The sequence below is a fragment of the Colletotrichum navitas genome (genome assembly GCF_030913465.1).
Source record: "Colletotrichum navitas strain CBS 125086 chromosome Unknown LY79scaffold_10, whole genome shotgun sequence".
Classification (NCBI taxonomy): Eukaryota; Fungi; Ascomycota; class Sordariomycetes; order Glomerellales; family Glomerellaceae; genus Colletotrichum; species Colletotrichum navitas.
Genome location: NW_026850556.1, coordinates 205,411 through 228,993, shown reverse-complemented (window position 1 = coordinate 228,993; position 23,583 = coordinate 205,411). Strand labels below are relative to the sequence as shown.

At 53.2% G+C, this 23,583-nt stretch overlaps 5 protein-coding genes and 1 non-coding gene across 6 annotated transcripts; 4 read left to right on the top strand and 2 right to left on the bottom strand.

Moving 5' to 3' along the window:
• Positions 1–1,170: 1,170 nt before the first annotated feature.
• LY79DRAFT_32969 (uncharacterized protein) lies at positions 1,171–2,025 on the bottom strand. The gene has a single exon (XM_060552490.1). The coding sequence runs from the start codon at positions 1,832–1,834 to the stop codon at positions 1,262–1,264; it is 573 nt and encodes a 190-aa protein (XP_060417681.1). The 5' UTR covers positions 1,835–2,025; the 3' UTR covers positions 1,171–1,261.
• A 1,018-nt stretch (positions 2,026–3,043) lies between these two features.
• On the bottom strand, positions 3,044–3,912 carry LY79DRAFT_577010 (SRF-type transcription factor; the record flags this gene model as incomplete). The annotated part of the gene is made up of 3 exons (XM_060559847.1): positions 3,044–3,334; positions 3,396–3,530; positions 3,667–3,912. The coding sequence occupies 3 exons, from the start codon at positions 3,910–3,912 to the stop codon at positions 3,044–3,046; spliced, it is 672 nt and encodes a 223-aa protein (XP_060417680.1).
• Positions 3,913–7,988: 4,076 nt separating this feature from the next.
• Positions 7,989–9,716, top strand: LY79DRAFT_577009 (uncharacterized protein; the record flags this gene model as incomplete). The annotated part of the gene is made up of 6 exons (XM_060559846.1): positions 7,989–8,111; positions 8,178–8,272; positions 8,354–8,486; positions 8,718–8,871; positions 8,929–9,099; positions 9,382–9,716. The coding sequence occupies 6 exons, from the start codon at positions 7,989–7,991 to the stop codon at positions 9,714–9,716; spliced, it is 1,011 nt and encodes a 336-aa protein (XP_060417679.1).
• Positions 9,717–12,292: 2,576 nt separating this feature from the next.
• LY79DRAFT_32931 (uncharacterized protein) lies at positions 12,293–13,317 on the top strand. Its single transcript, XM_060552486.1, has 2 exons — positions 12,293–12,720; positions 12,910–13,317. Exons 1-2 carry the CDS (start codon positions 12,341–12,343, stop codon positions 13,136–13,138), a joined length of 609 nt encoding a protein of 202 aa, XP_060417678.1. The 5' UTR covers positions 12,293–12,340; the 3' UTR covers positions 13,139–13,317.
• Positions 13,318–19,018: 5,701 nt separating this feature from the next.
• LY79DRAFT_t62 lies at positions 19,019–19,110 on the top strand. Its single transcript has one exon. It is a non-coding gene; the product is annotated as a tRNA-Pro (tRNA).
• A 2,924-nt stretch (positions 19,111–22,034) lies between these two features.
• Positions 22,035–23,242, top strand: LY79DRAFT_32850 (tetraspanin). The gene is made up of 3 exons (XM_060552480.1): positions 22,035–22,306; positions 22,399–22,631; positions 22,696–23,242. The coding sequence occupies exons 1-3, from the start codon at positions 22,138–22,140 to the stop codon at positions 22,966–22,968; spliced, it is 675 nt and encodes a 224-aa protein (XP_060417677.1). The 5' UTR covers positions 22,035–22,137; the 3' UTR covers positions 22,969–23,242.
• The last annotated feature ends 341 nt before the right edge of the window (positions 23,243–23,583 follow it).

Below are 23,583 nucleotides of genomic sequence, written 5' to 3'. Positions count from 1 at the left end.
CATCTGAAGACGGAGCACACGACACTCAAACTTCTACGGGCTCCGGAATTTACGAAGACACTCCCAGTCCTGCTTGCTCTAGGTGCCTGAGCCATTGGGCATAAGAAACCATACGTTAAGAATGGAAGAGACCATTGTGACGGTCGACGAACGATGCCCATCTAGAGGAATGACGCAGGCATTCGCTCAGGGTATCCGAGCGAGACATCCATTCAATGAAGCCCAAACAAACACTTGTATCAAGTCGATCTTCTCAGTGCTGTTGACCCGACCATGGCTTCTCATTGCGGCTTTCAACGGCGCGAATCCCATCAATGTCCGCCAGGCCCAAACAGGCAACGAGCTGTCCCTGCATCATGTCCGAATCCAGAATGTACCTCCCCCAAGCACCTCCACCACCGCCACCAGCAGCGGCAGGCCTTCGGAAATGGAAACAGCTAAGAAACGACCTTACATCGACCGAGACCCCGTGACTGATTACCATCCCGCCAGGGACACGGGACGAAAGCGAAATCATGCATGTGACAATGATGCAGACTGGCGTTATTCTCCACGGTCTCTGGCTCCCAAGATGAATGCTGTCGTTTAACCATGATCGGACTTTCCGCAGATGCAAGACCGCCCACGAAGAACTGTTCAATGTGTTTCTGCTTTACGACTTGATGGGCTGGCCACACACTAACTTCATCGTCCCCTCCTAACACCACCTTTCCCCGCTGAACCCCGCCGTACGGACGAGCGCGGTACACTGACTGGCAGTAGGTAGGTAGGCAGGCACACCGGCTGGCAGGGCAGGACTCCCGAAGGGGGAGGAGGGGGGGGGGTCCCCACAACGACGACTGTCAATTACCTACCGTCCACCTCCAGCGGTTAGGTTGAGCACGGGCAGGCCATGTACTCGCCGAATCACAACCCGGCAGACGGCCAAAAACAGCATTCAAATCATTCACCCATCCATCCATCATATCCTTGCAGCCCGATCTCCAGTATCTCGGGAGTCTGCGACTAGGGGAGAAAAAAAAAGAAAAAAAGAGGCGAAGATCTCGATGTCGGGCCAGAACAGCCGCTATGGAACGCATCCTTTCCCTCCACACAACACACACTCGGATGCCGCAAATTCACGTGGGGCCGCAGCTTAGCTCGATGGAACGACAGGCGAGGGCGACGCCGCCCACCACACGCCCGCCCCGACCGAAGCTCGAATCCAATTGGGATAAGCGCAAGGGAGATGAACAGAAACAAAAGACGTGAGAAAAGCAGGTTAGTCATGGTATGCGACCGCCAGCTGGGTCAAAAGAAACGCGCCTTTGCGATCACGAACTCTGGCAAAGAGACAATCTCGATAAAAGGGGAGGATGGAAGGAAAGGGAACAGGGGAGAAAGGAAATAAGCGAGGACTGATGGACGGGAAGCGGAAAGGAGGGGGGAGGGGCGGCGGTGGCGGACCACTGACGAAGTGTCTCGAATTCTTCTTTAGAGTTAAGCCACTTGTCATGTCACCTCGGCGGAATGCGCGTCCACGGCCATACCGGGTGGCGGACGCCGGAGAGAGAGCGGCAAGAGGGCAGCACGGGGCAGAGACTGACGCGATTCTGTCCGCAAACGGACATGGGGGAGACGGACGATGCGCCAGCGGGCAGGCGGAAGGGGGCATGTGTCTTAGGCCGGATCCTCCGAACTTGTGAGGCATCAGTGCAAAATCTAAAAAAAAATAATGAAAATAAAAATGTAAATAAATTTTTGAGACAAAAATTTCCCAACAATGGGTGAGGGGTTCACAAGCATCGCTGGAGGGTTCATGGTTATAGTGTATGAAGCGTCGAAAGATTAGCATTTGTCAGGCCCTGACTGGTCTAGTTGTAGCACGATGTTGTAGTAGTACAGGTAGTGTAGTAGCAGCAGCGTTGGTGGTGGCGGTAGTAGAAAAAGACGTTGAGAAACCGATAAAAAATGTAGGCGCGCGCGCGGGGATATACTATCATACAAAGTTGGCTCTCTTGCATCTCCTTCCTCTTCCCCATACAGCCGCTTCCTCGAGGTTTCTCCTTCTATCCCCTTGCTGCCGAACTCTGGGTTCGGATTGCTGAGGGTGGGCGCATTTCTCATGGCGTTCAGTATGAGCGTGTAAACATGGGACTTTTGTAGGGTTTTTTTTTTTGTTGATTTGTCCAGGGCCGGAGAAGGGAGGGGGAGAGGGGGGGTATCGAGCCGAGTCCCTACGAGTTAGGGGGAGTAAAATTCGCGTGTGTCTGGTCCTCATTGATCCTCGAATCGAGACAAATCGTCAAAGCCCATTCCGGGAGGGGAAAAAGAAAAAAAAAAGAAGCCGTGCCTGCCCAGCCGTGAGATATCATGTTCTCATGCTGAATGAAAACCACCTTTCCCATGCCGTAATCCCCCCCAGCCCTTTCCTCAGGGCAGACTTCTCGAACATCGCAACCTCCAACCTCCGCCGCCCAAGGGAGAGAGAGAGAGAGAGAGAGAGAGAGAAAGAGAGAGAAAGAGAGAAAATGAAAAAGAAAGGGAAAAGGGGTTGGCCCACGGTGCCACACAAGCTCGAATCTACACAAGCCTCGCATGGAGTCAGCTCTTCAACCAACTCCACAGCAAAAGGCCGGGTTCAACGAGGTTGACTCTTTCGACATATCACCCCGGCCCTGTCTTTTCATATGCCTACCCCAATGTTGCTCTGTCCCTCTTAACGCATCCCAGTATGACCCCTAATTGCGCATCATTGGAACTTGCTCCGCAATAAGCAAGGCATACAGAGCCTTGCATTCCTTGGAAACCAAGCCAGCGTGGTCGAGTTGCAAGAAGTCTGTGGCATCCGAATGGCAGCAAGTAGAATTCGGAATCAAGGGAATCAAAGAAAAAAACGTAGTGGGACGAGGCGCAGTAAAGTGGCAACACCGATTTACAACGCCAAACAGCCAGAACCTCGACGTAGGACGAAGAAACACGAGGACCAACGGCCGAGGTTTGGGAGATGCAGAATGTGTCTGGTATCAGCGAGAAATGCACAAGTCAAGGGACAACCTGGTTATCATGACTGATGCGAGGTGTGCTGGGGTAGACCAGACTGCGGCGGCATGGCGTAGCCGCCGCCCCGTTGTTGTTGTTGCTGCACGTAGCTCTGGTACGCGAGCGCCTGCGAAGGGTCCATGCCGACGTTGGGCATGTAGTTGGGAGGCATGTGGGGGTTTTGCGGCATGCCCTGGCGGCCGGCCTGAGGAGGTAGGTGTTGTTGGGGAGGCTCCTCGGGGGAGTCGACCTGGTTCGAGTCGTCGACGCCGTTCTCACCACCCTGAGAGGGCTCGGGAGCGTTCAAGCAGGCCTGCATAAAAGGTTAGCATGGTGTCTCTTAACGAGTAGTCGTGAAAATAACGTGGACGTACTTGGATCAAGTTCTTGCCCTCAGCCTTGGTCACGAGTGGTTGCAGCTTGGGCGTCGTAAATGTATAGACAAGACCCGTCTCGGAAACGACGAGGAGCAGGACCTGGGTGCCGGTGAGGACGGAAAGCTCATAGGCCTACAACAAATCGGGGTCAGCAATTGATGAGCAGAAAGTGCCATGTGTGTGATCGCTCGCGCGCGCGCGCACACGCGAGAGTGAGCGATCATAACAGCAGCGAGAGTGCAGGAACGATTGGGCGTGGTATGCTCACCTTCTTCATGATTCCAGCCTTACGCTTCGAGAAGGTGATGTGACGACGTGACTTGTCGTTGATGAACTTGATCTCGATCTTGCGACGCTCGCGGCCGCCCTTCTCGTCATCGTCATCGTCGTCGTCGGCAGTGCTGGGACGCTGGCGCTTGACGCCTCTGTTCTCGGGGACGTTGCCGTTGCCAACCTGGGACTCGTCGAGGTCGGTGGGCGAAGTCTGGTCGTGTTGGTCGGTGATGTCGGCCATTGTGGAATTGTTGGACGGTGTCACGAGCGAGCCAGAAAAAGGTAAAAGCGGTGGAGATGCTCTTTTGAGCGTGGTGCCGATTGATCTATACTTGATCAGGGAGGAAGAGGTGCTGCTGTGTGCAGCTTGGGCTTCTGTCGCAGAAAAAGCAGGTCGAAACGGGACGTAGCCTGTATCGAGTCTGGTGCGGAGCGGATGCGATGCGGTGCCTTTTGCGGGAGGTGGAGGTGGAAAAGGTAGGGAAGGTTGAAAGACGGATAGGGTAGGGTAGTAAAAGGCAAGGTGTAAGGTAGTGGAGGTACTCGGGCGATTGGTAGTGGTGCGTGTGAATGTCGAAGTGACCTTTTTTCTTTTCTTCCCCTGCTGACCAACGGAAGCGAGGAATTTGCAGGTTTAATTTTTTATTTGCTTTGTTTGACTTTTGGAGCTTCCGTGCCTGAGATGCAATGCACTTCACACTTGTCGAGGGGTCAGTGGAGGGACGAGATTTGTCCAAAACAGTCGACGGTCGAAAGTGACTATCTTTTGACAGGCGGCGCCGACGTGCTGTCGAAGGAATTGGTCTTGGAAGTAGTGGATTGAGCGCGTGGGTGGTGGTGGTTGTTCACAGCGAAAGCGGGATGGTTCGGCCTGGCGAAACAGGACAGAAAACTGGCTGCAGTGCGAATTAAGAGCCGAGCGGTTGGCGTATTGCTGCAGAGGAGCGAATATTATGGTCGTGGTGGGTAGCCGCACAGAAAAAGGAAAAACGCGATTCGGGTGACTTTTGGGGGGGGGGGGGGGGGGGGGGGGGGGAGGGGTGTGGGGTTTTTTGACCGGAAGAGAAGGAGAAGAGAGAGAGAGAGCTGAGATTAGAAGTGTGGTAAGGCAAAGCCGAACTCCGACGGAGGTTCTCTTTCTCTCTCGTCCAAGGATGTAATCGAAGACACGGAGCCAACGAAGGGGATTCTGGCTGCTCCAGAAGTAAACTTCAGGTTATTCGGGAGAGCGAAGTAGCAGGCTGGTATGGGTGAACGTTTTTGGTCGTCGTCAAGCGGTTTCCCCTGCTCGAAAACAAGCAACAAGTGTCAGTTGGGGAAAGAGCTCGATTGAGGATAAGGCGAGAGGGAACTGCGGAGTGAATGAAAAGAGGATAGTGAGGTTGTAGCACGGGCTGCGGCCACAACCAGACAGTTTAAGGAAAAACGAAAGGCGGGGTGGGTGGGTGGCGGGCTTGGGCTCTAGGCCTCTGTCTCTCTACGGATACCTCACGGTCGCGACGGGGGAGGGGGGGGCCTTGGGAAAGCGACAGGGGTGTCGACTGCTAGCCGCGTTGTAGCGTACAGTGCGCGGCACGACGATACCTCGACACCTTTTGGGACCTGGGATGTCAAGGGGAGAGATGGTGGTGCGTGTACGTACCTCGGGCACGTCACGGTGCATGTATTGCCTTATGTACTCCGTATCCGTACTTTTACCTACCTAGGTACTCCGTAGTGTAGGATGTTTGTGTCGTGGTGGGTGGGCGGATGGTTGGATGGACGGGCCAAATGTAGAAGAGTATCCTCCGTTCAACACCTTTGTTTCGCGGATTCCTCTCGCTCATTGACCCGCTCCGCGCTCCGTGCACACATTGCAAGTTCTCAGCTATGCAGAAAAACACCATGTAGAATAGACGCTGAGAAGAAAAGGGAGAAAAGGGATGAGAAGGAGGGAGGGGGATGGAGTGCGCGTTTGCGAACGTTTGGGCGAGAACCGAAAAGTCAATGGGCGATGGAGAAGCAGATCCAGGGGGGGCGAAATCTAAGGTGTGTCAAGGGACAATCGACGACACCCCAGGCCCAGGCACAGGGAGAGCCAGAACGCGAAGGAAAGAGCGACCCAGAGAGACGAAAGACAGGCAAAAGGTAAGAAAGAGCCACAACCAGCCCTGGCCATGCGTCGACATGATTGGCCGAGGTGCCATGCATAGTGTCGAAAGAGGAGAGTGGGGCCTCTGGAGGTGACCTTCCTTCTCAACACACACGCTGATTGTCGTCGTCTCCGCCGCCACGGAAGGAGGCCATTCTACTACAGCCATTAACATCGCGACGCGGCTTATCTCCCCCCCCCCCCCCCCTTTTTTTTTCCCCCCATTAACTTGGACATGTCAGCGCGATCAAACACCCTCTGAGGGAGGGAGGGTGATAAACACAATAATGAGCTGCATCTTCCTGTTCCTCCTTCCTCTCGAGGGCCCCATAGATAACCTAGGAACAAGAGATGAGCGAGATACTAGCTTGCATCCATCTGCAGCCTGGCTGCAATGGTTTCCTTCTAGCAATGCAAGCGCAACCACGCGCGCCTCCCTGGTTTGCAATTGCTCTTGCTGCTTACGAGGTACACGTTAGGTACATTCGTACAACCGGGTCTCTCGACTCCTTCCCCAGCCTTCCTGTCGCAAACCTACCCGATCCCGCCAGCTTCGAGAAAGTCCAAAGTCTCAAGGATAGACGGTGCCGGCGCAGGAGCCACGCCCAGAGATGGCCCTGCTTCCCATTGGCACTGTTAGGTTGCGTCCCGCTCTACCTGTGGGCCTTTCGGTCAGGTAGGGTAGCGGCCGACCGCACCAGACCAGCGACAGCCTGGTCTGTTCCTTGAGGGGGAATCCCACCGCCATGGGTACGAATACTGGTTCTGCACTCGTGACTTGACTGCCAATACCCTCCTATATCCACTGTCTAGGTAGTGTGTAAGCTACGGTCTGAGCGTAGTACAGACCCATCCCCTTCGGAGAGAGACAAGCAGATGATGGGACACTTGGTTGTCAACTTTGTCGAAGCGACTCCGTTGTTGTGTCTTTTGGTGATGCTTCTGGTCTTTGCGCCGTGTTCGGCATGTCTGCAGAACAGGTACCTGACTTGTCCGGTTTGGGATCCGTTCCTGGTCACTGCCAGGCATTATGTGCCGACACCGTGGAAGACTGTTCTCTAGAGTATCAAGCTAGCGCGAGACAGAGCGCAGACGTCGGCGCGCTGTCAGAAGAACCTAAATCATTTTCACACCGTCGCATTCAGGACTACTCTACATGTAGGCTAAGTCTTCTATCCTCTCCTGGGTTGAGCGGCCATGCGCTTTGTACCTTCGACAAGTCGGGACAGAAGACAGCTCATGTCAGCCAACACCCGCACGAATGTACTGAACCCCGGCCGCGCGTGTTTTTATTTATTCCATTTTATTTTTCCTACCCTCTATCTGCACCTCGATTTGACTTCTCCCCATACAGGTCTCGGCTGCCAGTAAACACATAACAAGCCACCATCGTAGTGTATGTGTGCGTGTGTGTGTGTGTGTGTGTGTGTGTGTGTTTGTGTGTGTGCACCGAGAGCGCTTTCTGTCTGGCCAACAACACAGAACATCATGGTTGACGACTGCAATGTACGGATGAGCCAGTGCGCGCGCCAGAGAGAGGGAGAGAGAGGGCGAGAGAAAGAGAAAGTCAAACGGCGTGGGCGAAGCACTCGAGTGTCGTTGATAGGTCATCTTTCAAACCCGAATCCCAGCCTTGACATTGAGACCTCGAGGTCGAGACACGAGAAGCCACCAAGCGCGCGCACTGTTGAGCGCACGCCAACGAAATAATCAATGATCCCAAGGTCTTGGTGGGGGCCCATTTGGCTCGATGATTAGGGCCCCCCCAGTGCCACAATCACCTAGTGGGTAGTGTAGGGTACAAGATTGAACCCCTGCCAGCTACCGCGACTAGCGGAATCGAGAGCCTCGGCTTGTCCTGGTCTGTCTTCGGTCTTTTGCAGTTATTGAATGGCCTGCTTGGTTGGCTGCTTTCAGCTGGTCAAGGACGGCTAGGACGAGGAAATGTTGCCCACCGCCCGCCATTGCTGAATGACATGACGATGCCCCCAGTGGGCCGGTTGGATACCCGAGCTGCGCGTAAGGCTTCCGAACGGCCCTTGGTGCAGCTGACACTCGCAGAACAATTGGAGTTCTTGGACTGCATCGCACATGCTCTACGAAGTTGGGTATTTTACGCAGGTGGAACACTGTGGCACGGGCTGGCTGGCTTAGCTTTGCTGTACAGGGTGTAGGGGTGTTCCCAGATGTCACCCGAAGCTGATTTCCTGGTTTGGAGAGCTGTCGCTCGGCCAGGCTCATTTGCGCCCATTTTTGAGCGGCGCTCTAGAAGCCTGCCTCAATCAGCACTGGCATGCCATCCGCAAAGGGTAAGTAGCTCATAGTACATACATACCGGTACGTGGGCACTGACAAGACCGACGATCGGTTGAAAGTTAGTCTTCGGCAGGGCCTTGAAGCAGTGCAGTCTGGAAAGCTTCTTGCAGCGGTCCAGACAAGGCGCGACCTGCACGGGCTTAGCAGTGGCTCAGTGAGTCGCCGGGTTCTACAGAAGCGCCAAAGACCGTTAATGTCGCTTTCTGTCCTGATGCTACAATCGATTGCTGGACAGGTACCGAAGCGACATTTGGCGCGCCCGATTAGACGACTTTCATCATCTACCAAAATTGGCAGCCCAGTGCCAATCTGGCCAATCAATGATTGGCGGAAATTGGCAACGTGCTGAGATTGTGCTTGTGTACATAGTATGTATGTACCGTACCCCTCGAGGCGGGCATCCCATTCTCTTGGAATCGATAGCGCTGGCCAGACCCCAGCTGCGACGGGGTAGTGTACAGGAAGGGTACCTTAGTACTATGAGGTGCCTCTCAGAGCCTGTGGGCTGGGGGATGTTCCTTCATTCGTCCCTTCGCTCGATGGATGCCCCACGCCGTCGCCGCCGGCCGACATCAAACGACACGACACGGCGTGGACAGGGGAGTTATGGCAAGGATTTGGTTGGTGGTTTGCTGCAAGGTGGATGGGGAAACGACGCGGTCGCGTTGCGGCACAGCACACAGTGCTTCAGGCGCTCATGGGACGTGTCGAAAACGTCGCCCCAGAGCGGAGACGGTCAGGGCGAGCTACGCAGTAAGCGTGTGATTGCAGGGGGGGGGGGGGGGGGGCCGGAGCCGAATGTCGTGAGAGATAGGGTGCGGTATGCTGCAGTTCCGTTCTCTCCTTCAAGGGTTGTCCGATGGATGCAATTCGAGACCACAGTAGTACGCCAGGCTAATGCTGGGAGAGAGTTCGGTGCTAAGGAGCGGATCTTGGATGAGGACATGTTTGATGGGCAGACGGGGTTGTCAGGGCAGGCAGGTAAAAATCTGGGTGGCAAGGGCATCGTTTCCTCGCCATGCGCCTGCGGATGCAGGATATATGCTTCGTGCTCGGAGTACCGGTGCTTTATGCAGGGCCAAAGTTCACCCATGGCGAGTCCGCTGCGCGTGTCTCGGATAGCAGATGATGAGCCTACAAGGTAATGTGAGGTTGCATTGCGCTACGCGTCGTTGGAGGATCCGACGACGGCCGAAACAGACGTGAGAAGACGGATTTGGCGATATCGCCCGATAGAGGGATGGGTCAAAATGTAGACTGCAGTCACATCCGTACGAAAAACAACGTACATGCCCACCTGTGTCGAAGTCTGCACTCAGCCCATGTCGGGCCGTGGGGAAAAGACGTCAAGAGGCAAGCTGCAGATGGTCGACGATGGAGTGGTGGAAAGAAAAGCAACGACGCCAGGCGAGCTCGTACGAATGTTAGAGGCCGGAGGGGCCGAGATCGGTTGCCTAGCAATGTTTGGACGTGTTCTCGTATTCCGAGAGACTTTTCCAGTGCCTGCGCGACCAGTTTTGCTGTGTCTTAATTGGGGAGAGGAACGTTTTGATGAAGTTGGTGACGGTGCGGTTGAAGTCACGAGAGGCTTGGACTGAGGTTGAAGAGGCTGACGCGAAAAGGGAATCAAGGGACTGGTGATGAAGAACAAGGTGGTAATGAGGCCTGAGAAGGAAAGGCGTGTCGAATTTGACTTTTGGGCTCCCGAAAGAGAGATCCGGCCTTTGCTCGATTCGTCTTTGACAGCCTAGGTGACAGCCCTTTAAGGACCGCAGACCTGGGGCATCGCCGGGCATGCCAGACTCGGCGGGCGCGTGCTATGCTGGACATGGACTGGGCTGAGCTGGGTCGGAAGAACCGTTTGCTAGGGGGGCCACGACAGAAGATCGGCGGGCGGCGGGCGCACCATGTAGCCGTCTTTTTTTTGTTTTTTAAGAGCATCAAAAGTCGATGAACGAGGGTGGAAGTACACAAACTACTAAAACTAGGTAGGTAGTATGGTAGTATGGCGAGGTGTGTGGGACGGGGTGGAACGAAGCGTAGAGCAAGGGGGCCAAGATTGGTCCAACCCTATCCAGGATGAGGAAAGAAATCGATATGGGCAAGGAGGGGGGGGGGCGGACGTGCTTCAGCAGGGGAGATACGTACCCTTTACCCACACAGCGTGTCCGGGCAGGCAACGCTGCGCGTTCGCGCGAAGGAACGACAAGCAGAGCATCCACAAGAAGAGAACTTGCTTGGTACGTATCCGTTTCCGCGGCCTCGTCGACGTCGTTCATCATTTGGTGTGTAGGAGGAGCTGAGGCATGTTCAACCCTTGACATTGATTGCATTTGGACCACGCGAGGGCAGACGAGTCGTCGGCCTAGGCCCAGGCCAGGCCAGGCCAGGGTGGGGGGCGCATTTCGCTGGTGGTTGCTACCCGTACTGTAGACCTCTGCATACAATTGTACACAGTACGTACCCGCGCACAGTTGGTGCTGCTGGGCGACAAGAAGGAGGACCGAAAGGTGAACGCTATGCCTCATCAGGAAGCTAGATGATGGGACCACACGGTGCGAGCTGCGTAGGAGGGTACTTGATCCGCTACCCGTGCGGATACCCGAGTCGAGGAAAAATGCAACGGTAATGAGAGAATCGATTTTCAATGTATTGTGTGCGTGCCTGACTGCAGGTGTGTATGTGTGTGTGTGCATGCGGGTGGGAGTAAAGGATTAATTTACCTTACCACCTTGGCCCCCTGAAGATGGGAATCGCTCGCCGTGCAAACAACAGCAGTAACAAGACTGGGCGGGCCTTCCCTCCCTCCCATCGATTGCCTGTCAGCAACGAGCGAGCGAGCGAGCAAGCCGAGGCCACCAGCACGGTTGGTGAAATGGACACATGCGGATGCCTCGAGGGTCCGGTCCTGATTGACTGCCTCGCTCACATCAACATGTCGAACGACTCCATTTCCCAGGATCAAGGGAACAGAGGCAGGCGGGCCCATTCTCCACGGGACTCTGTTCTACGGTACCTAGGCGGGTATGCCACCAGCGCGCGCTGGTTGGAACCCCAATCACGATCAAACTAACTCGGACTTCGGGGCGCGCAACAGAAGCTGCGCGTCTGGTGTCAAGTCACGGGTGGCCCGTTCGTTACCAGTTCCATTTGTTGTAGTGTGCTTATGGGCCTGCAGCATCTCGCCGCCGCCGCACAACCTCACACAAACCAAGTATATACCTACCTACCTACCTACCTACCTTGATTGCTTGGGTAGGACACAAGCTTGGTAACGCCAGATGATGCGGAGCTGGACGGCGCGTGGGCAGGCGCGGCGCGGACAACGTGCCCTTTCGGCGTCTGCCATCTCTCAACCTTGCTGCGGGGCATACGAGAAGCAATGCGTACGTATCCTTCCTTGCTACCAACCTAGGTACCTACCTACCTATGGAGGTGAGCGTCCCTGGCGGCATCGATGGGTGAAGTCCCCCTACAGATACTTCCACCGCTAAGTCCGGTCGCTGGGTGGCCAAACCAGGCCTTTTCCCGCGCACGTGACATTGATTCTCGAGCGCCTTCCCAGGGGTTGGTCACAGAATCCGGTGACAGTGGTATTGCGACTGATTCACTCGCTGCTGATTCCCCTCCACCCCCTGAGTCCTGCCAGCCCCACTCTTCCTAGCCGCTCTGCCCGACGCAGTCAGTGTGTGTGCACGAATGCTCCATACGGAGTACAGAGGAGTGTGTGTGCGTGCATACTTCGGACTGCAACCGACACTGCAAGTTTCGTCGCGTTCGACATGGTCCGACCTCAACGGTCCCTACCAAGTCGCTGGCACCTGTCGGCCACGCAAAGCATAGTTTGTCTACCTTTTTCGCAGAGTCGCAGACTGGCATCTACCATCGCAAGCCGGGAAACCCCTTAGCTACGCATCCGTACACCCCTTAATTGACTGTGCGTCCGGAGCCCACCCAGCTTTCAAGCATGTCGAACCGGCCTCGCGATCCATATCGTTTTCGCTCTCTCACTCTGCAGCATGCGGTGGTGCATGGGACGACTGCTGAGCCAGCCTCCTGGGTATCCGGCAGCCTCGACGGACAGTAATACGTGAAATGGATGGGGCAAATTATGCAGTCAGTCAAAGACCCCGACTAAACCTTACCTAGAGCCTAACTGCTTGCTCACTTGTTATAGTATTGATGATATCACGTTAAGACTTGATATACCGCCACTGATCTGATGCAAATCGTGTTCGCCAAGGACCACGGTCTTGTTTCAAGCCGATCTAATCGCACGGGCTCTATCTCTCAATATCTCGGGTTTCGCAAATCCAACCATTACTCCCAGGACCCGAATGTGCAACTACTGTACAAAGGTCATACGCTCCGGCTTGTCGTCGGCCATCCTGGATCCAACACCGCTCGGAGCATCTTCTCCTCTGCCAAGCGCTCGATGAGACCATGGAACGGCATAGAACTTACTGGCCATAGCATCCTCGGCCGCAAGCTCACGCCGTCCGTATCTCGCATTAACATGGGCCGAACTCAAGTTATGAAGACTCAGCAAAGCGGCTTCTTCGGACATGCCCGGCAAACGAGCCACTGGCGAGCAAGAATAGAGTAGGTGGCGTGTGTGCCTCGGTCAAGATAATCTTCCCCGTAAAACTAAGTCATCTGAAGCAGTAAGTACGGCTCTGGCTTGCAAGCCATGTTAGTATACGAGTCCCTGGAATATCAAGGAACCTTTCCGAATCGCATTTGCCTACCGCTCTACAGAGCCGCGTCTCTCACCGGCTAACCTTCATCTAGCCCTCGTAAAACCCGCTGGTGTATCCGATCTTGCGGGTCTTGGTGTTGGTGCCTACCGGCCGAGACCATATCCTGCAAGTCTATCCGTAATTCCTTGATCGGCACTGGCAAACTTCCCTACTCAACGTCTTTAGCGCTGGGGGCTATCGTCTTCTGGAACGCAGGGTTGGAACGATCCGGTTTGGCTTGCATGACATGTGCACTGTCGCTGACCAGACCGTGCTGCTAGCGGCTTTACCCTCAGAGGATGCCCCTGAGTAGGGTCTCAGCAAAAAGCCAAACTTGACGTTTTCAGCACCTAACCGAATCTGTCAGCCCGGCGGGCCACAGGCGGAGCATTATCCATATACAAAACACCAGAACCCTAGCCTCCCCGCTCCGGTCATCTACAGACGCTCCTCAGAGCCAGAGGAACGCCTATTCGGCTCCGAATTGTTCAGAGAGCTAGAAACGATTGACAGCTGGGCACTCTGTCCCAAGAGCCGGATCCCAGCACCACGCAGAGCGCTTCGGCTCCCTCTCTGGAGCCTGCTCCACACACTGAGGCCCCAGGCTTCACTCCGCCACCTCGGTGTGATGGAAGAACCTACAGATAGAATGCGAGCCTTGGCTCGACGCGTGTTTTCGGCTTTATGAAGTAAAAAAATAAAAATAAAATAGAAGGAATTGTGCTCCCAGAGGACAGAAGAACGCGGTTGTTGGGGTTCGGAAAGACGGTGGACGCGTTCTTGTGAGACAACATTCCGGAGCGTGTGATGACATCACGTCTCACCACAGTTGCTACGACGGCAGAGAGAAGTCACCTCGCCTCGGAGTCTACAATCTATGTTCTATGAGTGAAATGTGTTTTATTATGCACCCGTTGATCTGGGCGTGAGACATTGGCGTGCCCCCTACGTTGCTCCCCTTTGCCAGGTGGAGTTCATTGAGTCTTATAGGAGATCTCAAGCTCGAGCTCTGTTACGGCTTCGCCTACGACGCTTCAGACAACAGACTGTTTCTGTTATCCTGTGGCTCGGGGCCAACTTGCCCTATTCTAGTATCCTCAAGTGCAATCACCCGTCTGCGACGAAACGGCACGCAGTGAATTGACTCGCCCATTGGAGAATGTCATGTAAACTCTACGAGTGGGGAGGGGACAGAGACTGCCTTATGATCATCACCCCTCCAGCACATCTCTGAGAGTCTGGTTTCTCGGCGCCTACTTCTGTGCAGTCTCCCTTGTCATTGTTTCTCCTGCCAATTCTTGTGCTGTCTCCCGGCGTCGGTCTCGGGGACTAAGCTAGGGGAGGCGAGGAACAACGTCAACCGACCGCTACAGATACCTTTTGCTGTCACCTTTTGTTGCCTCACACAGAGCTTTTGGCTACGAAGTGATGTGCTAGTACTTCCCACATTTCATCGTCACATCTCATTCGATGTGTTACTCCAGAAGAGGAAGCGGCAGCACATGGATCTGCGAGTGTCGATACGGCACTGCTTGTGCAGCTGTAGTCCGTAATGGACTGCCGTGCCAAAGTTCATTCTATGGATAGCAGGGATGCGAGTCTTCACACTCTCGTTCTCGATGATCTACCTGCCCAGAAGTTGATGGACCTATTGCTGAAAGCTGAGAACGGCGCGCGAGGCCTCGGCGGTTACTGGGTTTGGCAGGCATGCTTCCTCTGCCCATCACAAACTGTATGCACTCACTGATGCATAAATCACGAGCAAGGCGTGCGACCAACCTGTTCCGCGCAGCTAATGGGTTTTCCGGGTAAGGAGCTCGTTCGGACTGGGACTAGGACAAGACTCCAAAAAATGTAGCAAGGCTTGGCTTCACGGCCGCTTGGACACACAGACTTGTTTCCAACGTTGACATAAGGGATCTCATCATCAAAGCAGTTCTCTAGGGCTGTGTTACTATGGTTGTCTGTTTCACAGGAATAGACAAGAGTGCTTCTAGTTCAGTTGTGTGTGTGAATCAAATACCTGACTGCAACTCTAGGACCTGTGGTATGGGATACCTAGAGTCAATTTCGTCATTCAACGATACCACATGAGACTAAAAAGGCATTTTATACGTTACCAGAACGACAGTCACTGCAAACACGCTCGGGTGTATTGCTCTTGAACAGCTTCGAGGGCCCTAAGGCGAGGACAAAATATAAGAAGGCTCGCACTCGACCCTTCGGGTAGGTAGTTGACTAGACATCCATCCCGAAGTAAGCGCGGCAGTATTGTTCCAGAATTCTCAATACTATATATACACCGGCTTTTCGGCACCACTGAACTTGGAGTCGACAACGGTAAGCGGGTGAGCGAGGCTATGACGAACTGAATTCAGGAAAGCCTGTTTTATTAGACATCTTTCCGGGCCTCGTCTCCATTTCATCTCCTTACTTACTCGGCTGCTCGGATGGTCTACTTTTCGATCCGGCGGGCGACGTTGCACGTGATGGGAAAGAAGATGAGGTTGCTTTCATCCAAGCGGAAGGAGTTGCAGTGTAATGAGATAGAAGGCCGATGGATTCCTCTCTGCGAGCGAGATGCCGTAAACGATGGCGGCACCGATGATTCCAAGATTGTGGTGTCGTCAGGAATCCATTTTCTCATGTCGTCTGGTTCGTTGGATATAATTCCACTGGTTACCATACTGACATTACGCAACCCTATGGACAGAAATTGGGCCTAGTATAACTTATATACGTATGGCAAAAGTCCAGCTGCAGGTGGCTACACCAAGCGCGAAGAAGAGAAGGTACCAGAATTGGATGCTGTGGTTATAGTTGTGGAACACTCTCCGAACGAATATATTACCTACCTAGGACAGTTGTTTGGGTTATGCTGGTTGGATCTGAACGTTAGGAGACGAGCTTTGCAACGTTCTAGATTACGGTCATGCATTATCAGAGAGACGGTGAGATGAATGGGCACCTTATTTGTCAATGCCTATATCAATTTGTCAAGTCCATTGCTTCGGGGGGTTGAGTTTCAACATGCCCATATAGGTTTTCTTTGATTTCTTGTTAGCAGATATAAGCTTATTCTACGAAGGGGCCAGTAAGCCTCTAATACGATAGCTAGCGCTGGCTGAACTCGATATTTGACGATACTGAAAGGGCATTGGAAGACCATAAACGCAAGCTAAGAATCGGGGTTCATGAAAGGAACATTCTTCGTTACAGCCTCTGAATTGGCTTGGATCATACCGACGCCTTCCATTGACTGGAATGGTCATACCTGCCAGCTTACTTCTATCTTGCTCAACCGTCTGCCTCTGGATTCTGCAGCCCTCCATTGTGTTACCTTTTCTTAGTTCTCCTTGGCGTTGGAAGGCGGTGATCGAACTTCATCCGGTCAATTTAGCAGCGATAAAGACGGTTAGAATCTAAGAATTGATAAGAAGTTGATAAAAAGGCGATGCGTGATACCAGATGCTAAATAAAGGCGCGTATGGTGAATGTAATGCGTGAGCATTCTCTTAATTAAAAACCACAATGATTCCAATTGCAAACGATTTGTTTCTTCAAAGTTACCAGCCATGCCAGAAAAAGCAGTTCTGTTGTTCCAGTCAGCAATCTTGCTCAGCCTGTGTGTGATATGGCCAGTTTGCACCTCTGACCACACGGAAGAGCTCTTCCTAACTTCAGTATTGGATGTGTATAACAGTGGAAGGTAGAAGTGCGGCTTGCGTACCGGCTCAGCGGATACCCTGAACCAGTTGGGCACCATGTCTCTACCATAATATCCCTACGGGAAGAAGACTGTTGAGGACCATCGTATTGACATGTCCAAGGACAAGTCGCGCCATGCCCAGCAATGCCGTGGGTGTGTTATCTTGAGCAGTAAGGTGTCATATACCGCAGATAACTTGCAGACTTTGGTCATTATCCCGTTCACGTTGCTAGTTCACTCAACATCATCCATCCCCCAGGTGGGCTTTTGGTACGCGGGTCGGTCATACTAATATCATGACCCAAAATAGTAAAGATTTGAAGACAATACACGTAACCTAGCTTCCAAACTTCCCGGACGCCCAATCCAGGCGTGCCAGCCAAGCCGTAGCATGCTCGTCTACAGCAGACAGGCAGTCACCCAAGAGAATACTCAACCAGATGCAACGGCCAGTTCACAGAGACGACTCCCTACTAGAAAAAGAATGATTGAGTTCTCAAAGCATTGCCTTTTATCTGAACCTCCATCTGAGCCTTCAAGCGGGAGTCAAGAACAAATTAGGCAGCTCTAGTGGACTTTGGAGAAACGTCCCCAACTTGACGCCCATTGCAATAAAAACTACGCAAACTCACACAGACTAAGAGACCAAAGCCACTGAGTTCTGTGCCACGACGTCCAAGTAATACCATAATGATCTTGGAGGTACTGGTCGCAGACACACGCAGGGCTGTTGGGAATGAGAGCTGGAATCTGCTCCGGCTTGAGGCTGGCAGCAGACCGCGCGGGCTGCAGCGGTTGGGTACCCAATGAGGAAGGGAAGGATGTATAGAAGCTGCGGCAAGATACTGTAATGCTTTAGGAAGCACGTTGGCGTGGCATGCATGGCCTGGTAATCGCTTTCATTCTGACTCCTTTCGAGAGTCAACAAGACCTGAGGCTTTATGTAGACAAGCCTCCAGGGTTGAGCGTCAGTATAATAATGAAAACAAGGGCCTGGCTAATTAGACAGTACTCTCACGTCACTTTAAGCAATCATGAGGCTCATTAAACCACAGACAGAGGCTACGACGAGAACAAGGGCAATCGTCACATGAATCACATATAGGACCCCACTGGTGGGATAGCGGTTGAGCGTAGATCTTCTATAGCCATACCATGACTCTTTGAAAGACATATACGCCAAAGCCCACCGCAGTTATGCAGTTGAGACAAGCATACAAAGCAAGAGCTTCCAGGATCTTCTATTGCCGCTCTCATTGCTCTTGCCTGTACCAGCGGGAAGAGCCGACTCTCATGCGAGTAGTACTCACCATGCAGTCCCCTCAGGCATTCTGAAGACAACTGCGCCTGGGATGATCTCAGTATTGCACGCCGCCAACAGAAAACGGCCACCATGTGCGCTTATGTCCGCGGGACATACGTTATCCCCAGAACCACAAACGTACCAGCCGTCCTGGACTTGATGAAGCCCACAGGGTAATCTGGCCAAGCTCACCAATATCCTCCACTGATCCACAAGTATCTTGTGGCGTCTCCAGGACCTCGCGCAGACATAAAAATAATGATGGGATACGTGCATCATCGGCCTTTCTCTAGGCGTTCAGCATGCGCTTCTCCATTCTCCTTGAAATTTGCTTCTTTACATCCTCCTTGACCACCGCCTTTAATAAGAACACGGGGGCAGATGCCAAGATGCTCGTGTCAACGCCCAACGTTAGGCGGTCGCTTAGCAATATTGTGTATCACTGTCCTGTTCCAGATTTCAGCTTCCTGTGTGCAACTCCAAAGGCATCACAACACAGATACATGCGGGATGATAGACGTCTAAACGTCAGCGCATAGGTCAAGGACTAAAACGATGTGTCTGAACGACGCCATGGCGGTCACAAAGGGGATGCGAGGGTTAACTGATGTATGGGCTTTCAGTTTAGTGGACCAAACTCAAGGGATCGAAAGTTGGTTGTAATATTGGGGGTATCATTGCAGGGCCTCATTCGCGTTGTTAGTTGCTCCTTGAACCCATCGGCGCTACTTGTTGAAGCGGATTGGCCAAAGGCAGCCCAATGTGGCTTCTTTGGCGCGTCTGCCCTGCAGATGAGGTATTGAGAGCGAATACGTCCATATGGCAGTGAAGAGGAGAATCTGGCAATGCCGAGATAGCAAAGCCATAGTACTGCCAATCAGGTTGAGAAGCATCAGCGGGAGTATCCTGTATCAGAAATGTGGCTGAAACCATACCGTACCACAATACTCCGTACAGGGGCGATACTAGAAGGCTAAGCACCACCCGCACCACTGACATATCTTAAACCCGTTCCTCTGATCGCATCTCGCCACATCCCTGTCCAATTAGGCCCTTGGTCGTGCAATATCGTGGCCCCATCCATACTACCAACTTGAATAGAATTTTCGATATCCGCATTCATTCAAGAATATGACTTGGAATCAACAAGCCCTGATGGTCTAGCGGTATGATTCTCCCTTAGGGTTGCGCAGAGTTACTCGACATGGGAGAGGTCCCAGGTTCGATCCCTGGTTAGGGCCTTTCTTTTCATTTTGCTTTGCCATGTAATTCTTCCTGCTGTCCTTGGTTTCTTTCTCTTCCCCCCCCCTTTTTTTTTTCGCACTTTCTTTTTCTTCTTCTTATTTTTCTTCTCCTCTTTCTGTTCTTTTTCGTTAATGTTGCAGATATCAAAATTTCTTTCCATTCCGGTCTAAAGCGAAGCCGGCCGTTTAGTAAGGTAAAGGTTAATGCACCACAGCCTTTCGGTATGGGAACGGTTTGCTAGTATGCGTTAGTTGCTGATCGGTGGCGTCCAAGTGCCGGCTGTGCCTCTCGACAGCGCGATTGGAGTTTACACTAAGTGGGTGGAAATCCTAAGCTGCATGCGAATTTCGCAGGCAACACTGCAAGTGATCATTTGCAGCACGTCATGCTTTAGTCGGATACAACTGCCGTCGTCCAAAGAGATAGGGCGAGTCGAGTCGGCGTTCCCCTCTCGACGAGCCGCTCTAAAGGTCGATCAACTGTTCGCGAACCGTGATACTGGAACAGACCAGCACCTGCGTCAGTCTGTTGCCGACATAACCGGTTCTGCACTACAGGAGGCTCTGGTGTCCCCCACCTTTCGAAGTCTCGCGTGTGCGGGCTCACTCTCCTGTTTTGTCTTCTTTGCGCGGAGAATACGTAGACATCGACACGGAACGAAACAGTATTGCCGGGAGGGCACGTACGAAACAGCACGAGGCCCCCTCGACATCGAACGGCAATACCTACCCTTCCCCCCCGTTCCATTTGGCTAGTGTGTCGAAACGATGGAAACTAGAGGCGATAGACTATAGTTGAGGTAGCAACAACATTTCGTTGCGCTTTGGCCCTTTCCCCTTTGGTAGGGTGTCAGAGTTGGGCAGTATTGTTTTGACAGGTCTCGGCGTCCCAAATCCAGCGGCTGTAAATCCAGCCAAGCGGCATGCGTATACAGGGACGATACATGGTGCTTTTGTCGTATTCCTAGGGCTGCGCAAGATAGAGTCTCAACGGATCAATGGACGGGTAGAAACCCCGAGGGGGAAAAGAGGGGAGACACAATAGAAAGAAGAAGAAAAAAAGACACCGATCCTGGCCTAGCGCGTGCGTGAGCGCTCAAGACGTCTCCGAGGGTCGCAATAGCAGCAACAGCGGCATCGGTTTCGGAAGCCCACGGCCATCGCCCTATTAGTGCACACTATACGTCCATCTCAGGGTTACTTTAGTAGTAGGTATCAAAGTAAGGTAGTGGGGACGACGGGCGCTAGCGACATGGGTTGCCAGGGGGCGGCCAAGAGCTTGGAAATTGCATGTATGTGGCGGTAATGTCGTGCCACCGCAGTCGATGGTGTTGTGGTTCACAGCCCCCTCTCAATTGAAAGGATCAACCTGCATCGTGTGTTCCGTGGTTCCATTCCCATGCCGGGCGTCTGTGTAGGTGTACAGAGTACGCCGACGGGAAAAGGTCGCAGGTTCGGTGGGCTCGGCCAGCGGCGGATTGATGACGCGGCGTGGAGTGGGATCCCGCCGAGTTTGTGACATGTCTCGGTACCTGCTATGTATTTGGACGCCTTCCAGACATTGGTTCCTGAGCTCTTCTCCTGTTTCTCTATTCCGTCACTAGACGATGATGTAATTAAGCCAGGGCGGCCCGAGTGTCTTTCCGCTGGGTTTTCGTCTCTCACTCTCCCCACCGGGAGCCGCCGGCCGCTGATGTAAGCCTCATCACCGCAGGCATGAGCCACGCTTCCATCCGGGGTGTGGAGGAGTGGTAAAAGGGGGAAATGCACCTACTACCCTTCTACCGACATAGGTAGGTACACTACTACTAATGCACTGCGGTCCTCGAGATAGACGCACATGCTCTCGCACACTCTCTGGTAAAGTGCTGCAAGGACCAAGCCAGCTAACAGCAGCCCTAAGCCATTGGCAAAACGGACGACCTCGCCCAATCAGGCGACTCTTGGACGATTTCAACATCGTGATTGGCCACAATCTCGGACGCTGGCGCTTGCGCCGGTCCCAGGCTGGGGTGTGCCCTGCCGCCTGCATGAGGCCGCCCCTCGGTCCTGAAACGCATCTCGTCAGGGAATCGGATTCATCATGGCCTTCCTCAGCCCATTTTCCTCCCCTTCACACAGTCTCTTCAGTGCTCCCTTTTGTGTGGGCTGGGCAAATCTCGCACAGTTTTTCGGTGGAACAAGCAGGCCTTCGCTCACAGTGTGCAATTTGTGGACTAGTTCCCAGGTGTTTCAGTGCGTTTCTCATCCTCGCCGTCGCTGTTCGAGAGCTCGTGGACAAGACCAGGGAGGGCCCTGACCACAACACCGTCAGTCCCCTACGTAACCACGCGAGACGATGACATCCACCGTCCCGTCGTGGCCTTTTCCCCTTCTCGATAGAGTGCCCCTCTGCTGCTTGTTCGAATCCGGTGATTATCTCTAGGGCCTCCCTTGCCATCGCAGGTATCGTCCGAGACAGTTTTGTGGACCCCCCTTACCGGACGCTCTCCCGCGTCCTCGAGGCTCAGACCTCTAATCGCCTTTTACGGGCCACCCACCTGCACTAGTAGCCTCTCCTCCTCCCCTCTTGCTTCGTGTAGCAAGTTGCGCTTCCCCCTTGGAGGGCCATTTCTGATCCATCTTCACATTCTTCTGTACAATCGTTCAACCCCCCCCTTGTTCTCTTCTTCGTGACGTTTTCGTCAACCTCTTTCTTTTCTCCCTTCGGTTTTTTGTGTGCGCTCGATTGTCCCCGCTGGGTGGTGGAAGTTCACTTGATTTTGCTGGTCGAAGACAGTCCTTACCCCCGACGCAGCAAAGGCGACGAACGCACATCCGAACCCGTACCGAACAACATCGAAAGACGCCGGTCGTCAAACTCACCAATCTCAAGTCTAAAAACTATTGCGGAAAAAACAAAACAGAGGAGGAATATCTCGAATCAGGAAAGGAAAGGGAAGAGGAGCAGCCAAGTCTCTCCGAGCGACATCTTGGTTGTCGGGTCTCTACGGTTGCTCGGTTTTTTAAGAAACACCACCAGTCATGGCGAACAGGATTCTCTTGGCCTTCGTGGCCGCCGACATCGTCTTCCTCATCACTGGAGCCCTTCTCCTCGGTTTCTCCCTCATCAACCAGAACCTCGTCGGGGAGACTCCTACGGAAGGAGCTGCAGCCGTCATGCGTCTGCTGACGGCTAAATTCCCATTGACAGGTGCGTAAGGGAAGGAGTGATGCGAACACGCCCGCTGGTACCCCGTCGTGGGCGATATTTGTGGTAATGAGTACTGACTCTCTCTGCCTTAGCCGGTATCGTCAACGCCGTTTTCATCTTCGTCACTTTCGTCAGCACCATCCCCGGTATGATCACGCCGACTCGCGGCTGGCTCAAGATCTCGGGCTACATGACGACCTTCTGTGGTCTCTTCAGCCTTATCCTCGGTGTCTACCTCTGGGTTATTACCCTCACCACCAAGAACGATTTCGGCAAGACGTGGAACGCTCAAGACCCTCGCATTCAGGATATGATGCAGACTGCTGTAAGTGATCCTCGCGATACCTACCCATCGATCAGGCATTCTTGGGCCTAACATGAACCAACAGTTCAAATGCTGTGGATATTTCAACAGCACTTCACCTGCATTCATCACGGATGCTCAATGCCCGAGTCCCGCCGCCGCCGCCCTGCAGCGTGGCTGCGCAACCCCGATCACGAGCTTCGCCAACATCTTCATCGATAACATCTTCACCGCCGTCTTCGGCATGGTCGGTATCGATGCCCTTCTCGTCTTATGCACGGCTATGCTTCTTAAGGACCGCAAGGAGCGCGAACGCTACCGCCACATTGACGAGAAGGCTGGCTACCGCGGTTTCTAAAATCCTGGCAGTCTCGTTTCCCAGGGCAATGTCGCAAGCCGCGGATCGGGCCACTCAAACCTTTCTCATCTCTCGTTCTGGGAACCTTTCTTCGGAAACACCCCCTTTTCTTGCTGTATGGTATGAGGGAGCGAGCGTGGCACTCCTCCCTCTCTTTTCTTTTTTTTCCTGGGATGAGAATGAAATGATAATCGCCTCACCGCTGCAGTCATTGAATGTCTTTAATCTTTCTGAGACAAAAATGGACAGGCAGAATCAATATCTTACCCCCATTTTCTTTGCCCCCATAGAGCCCTCCAGTTTTCTTCGTCGTCCGGGGGATAAGGGGGCTCAGGACCCTTGGCTCATCGAAACGAAAATCCGGGACGGAGATATTCGATGCGAAAGTTTTTGTTTGTGACGGCCATACTCTCTCCTCCTCTAACCTCGGTCGTCTTATCTCTCGAGCCAGATCGAACGTTAACCTTTTTCTTGTCTTAGTGTGGACATCATAGATTTTTTGTGTCGATTATCTCTGTTCTGTAAATAGGGGGGAACTTGCCCTGAAATCAAATCTGTTTCTCAACGCTGTGTGTGCGTGTGTGTGCATACGTAAATCCCTTTCTATCGTCTTGT

What these genes read in the sequence shown, in the direction of transcription:
- LY79DRAFT_32969 (XM_060552490.1), bottom strand. Translation starts at nt 1,834, where the DNA reads ATGCTAATCTTTCGACGCTTCATACACTATAACCATGAACCCTCCAGC.
- LY79DRAFT_32931 (XM_060552486.1), top strand. Translation starts at nt 12,341, where the DNA reads ATGCAAATCGTGTTCGCCAAGGACCACGGTCTTGTTTCAAGCCGATCT. An exon ending in CACTGGCGAGCAAGAATAGA is followed by an intron (nt 12,721 to 12,909) that starts GTAGGTGGCGTG and finishes ACCTTCATCTAG; the next exon opens with CCCTCGTAAAACCCGCTGGT.
- LY79DRAFT_32850 (XM_060552480.1), top strand. Translation starts at nt 22,138, where the DNA reads ATGGCGAACAGGATTCTCTTGGCCTTCGTGGCCGCCGACATCGTCTTC. An exon ending in GGCTAAATTCCCATTGACAG is followed by an intron (nt 22,307 to 22,398) that starts GTGCGTAAGGGA and finishes TCTCTGCCTTAG; the next exon opens with CCGGTATCGTCAACGCCGTT. An exon ending in AGGATATGATGCAGACTGCT is followed by an intron (nt 22,632 to 22,695) that starts GTAAGTGATCCT and finishes ATGAACCAACAG; the next exon opens with TTCAAATGCTGTGGATATTT.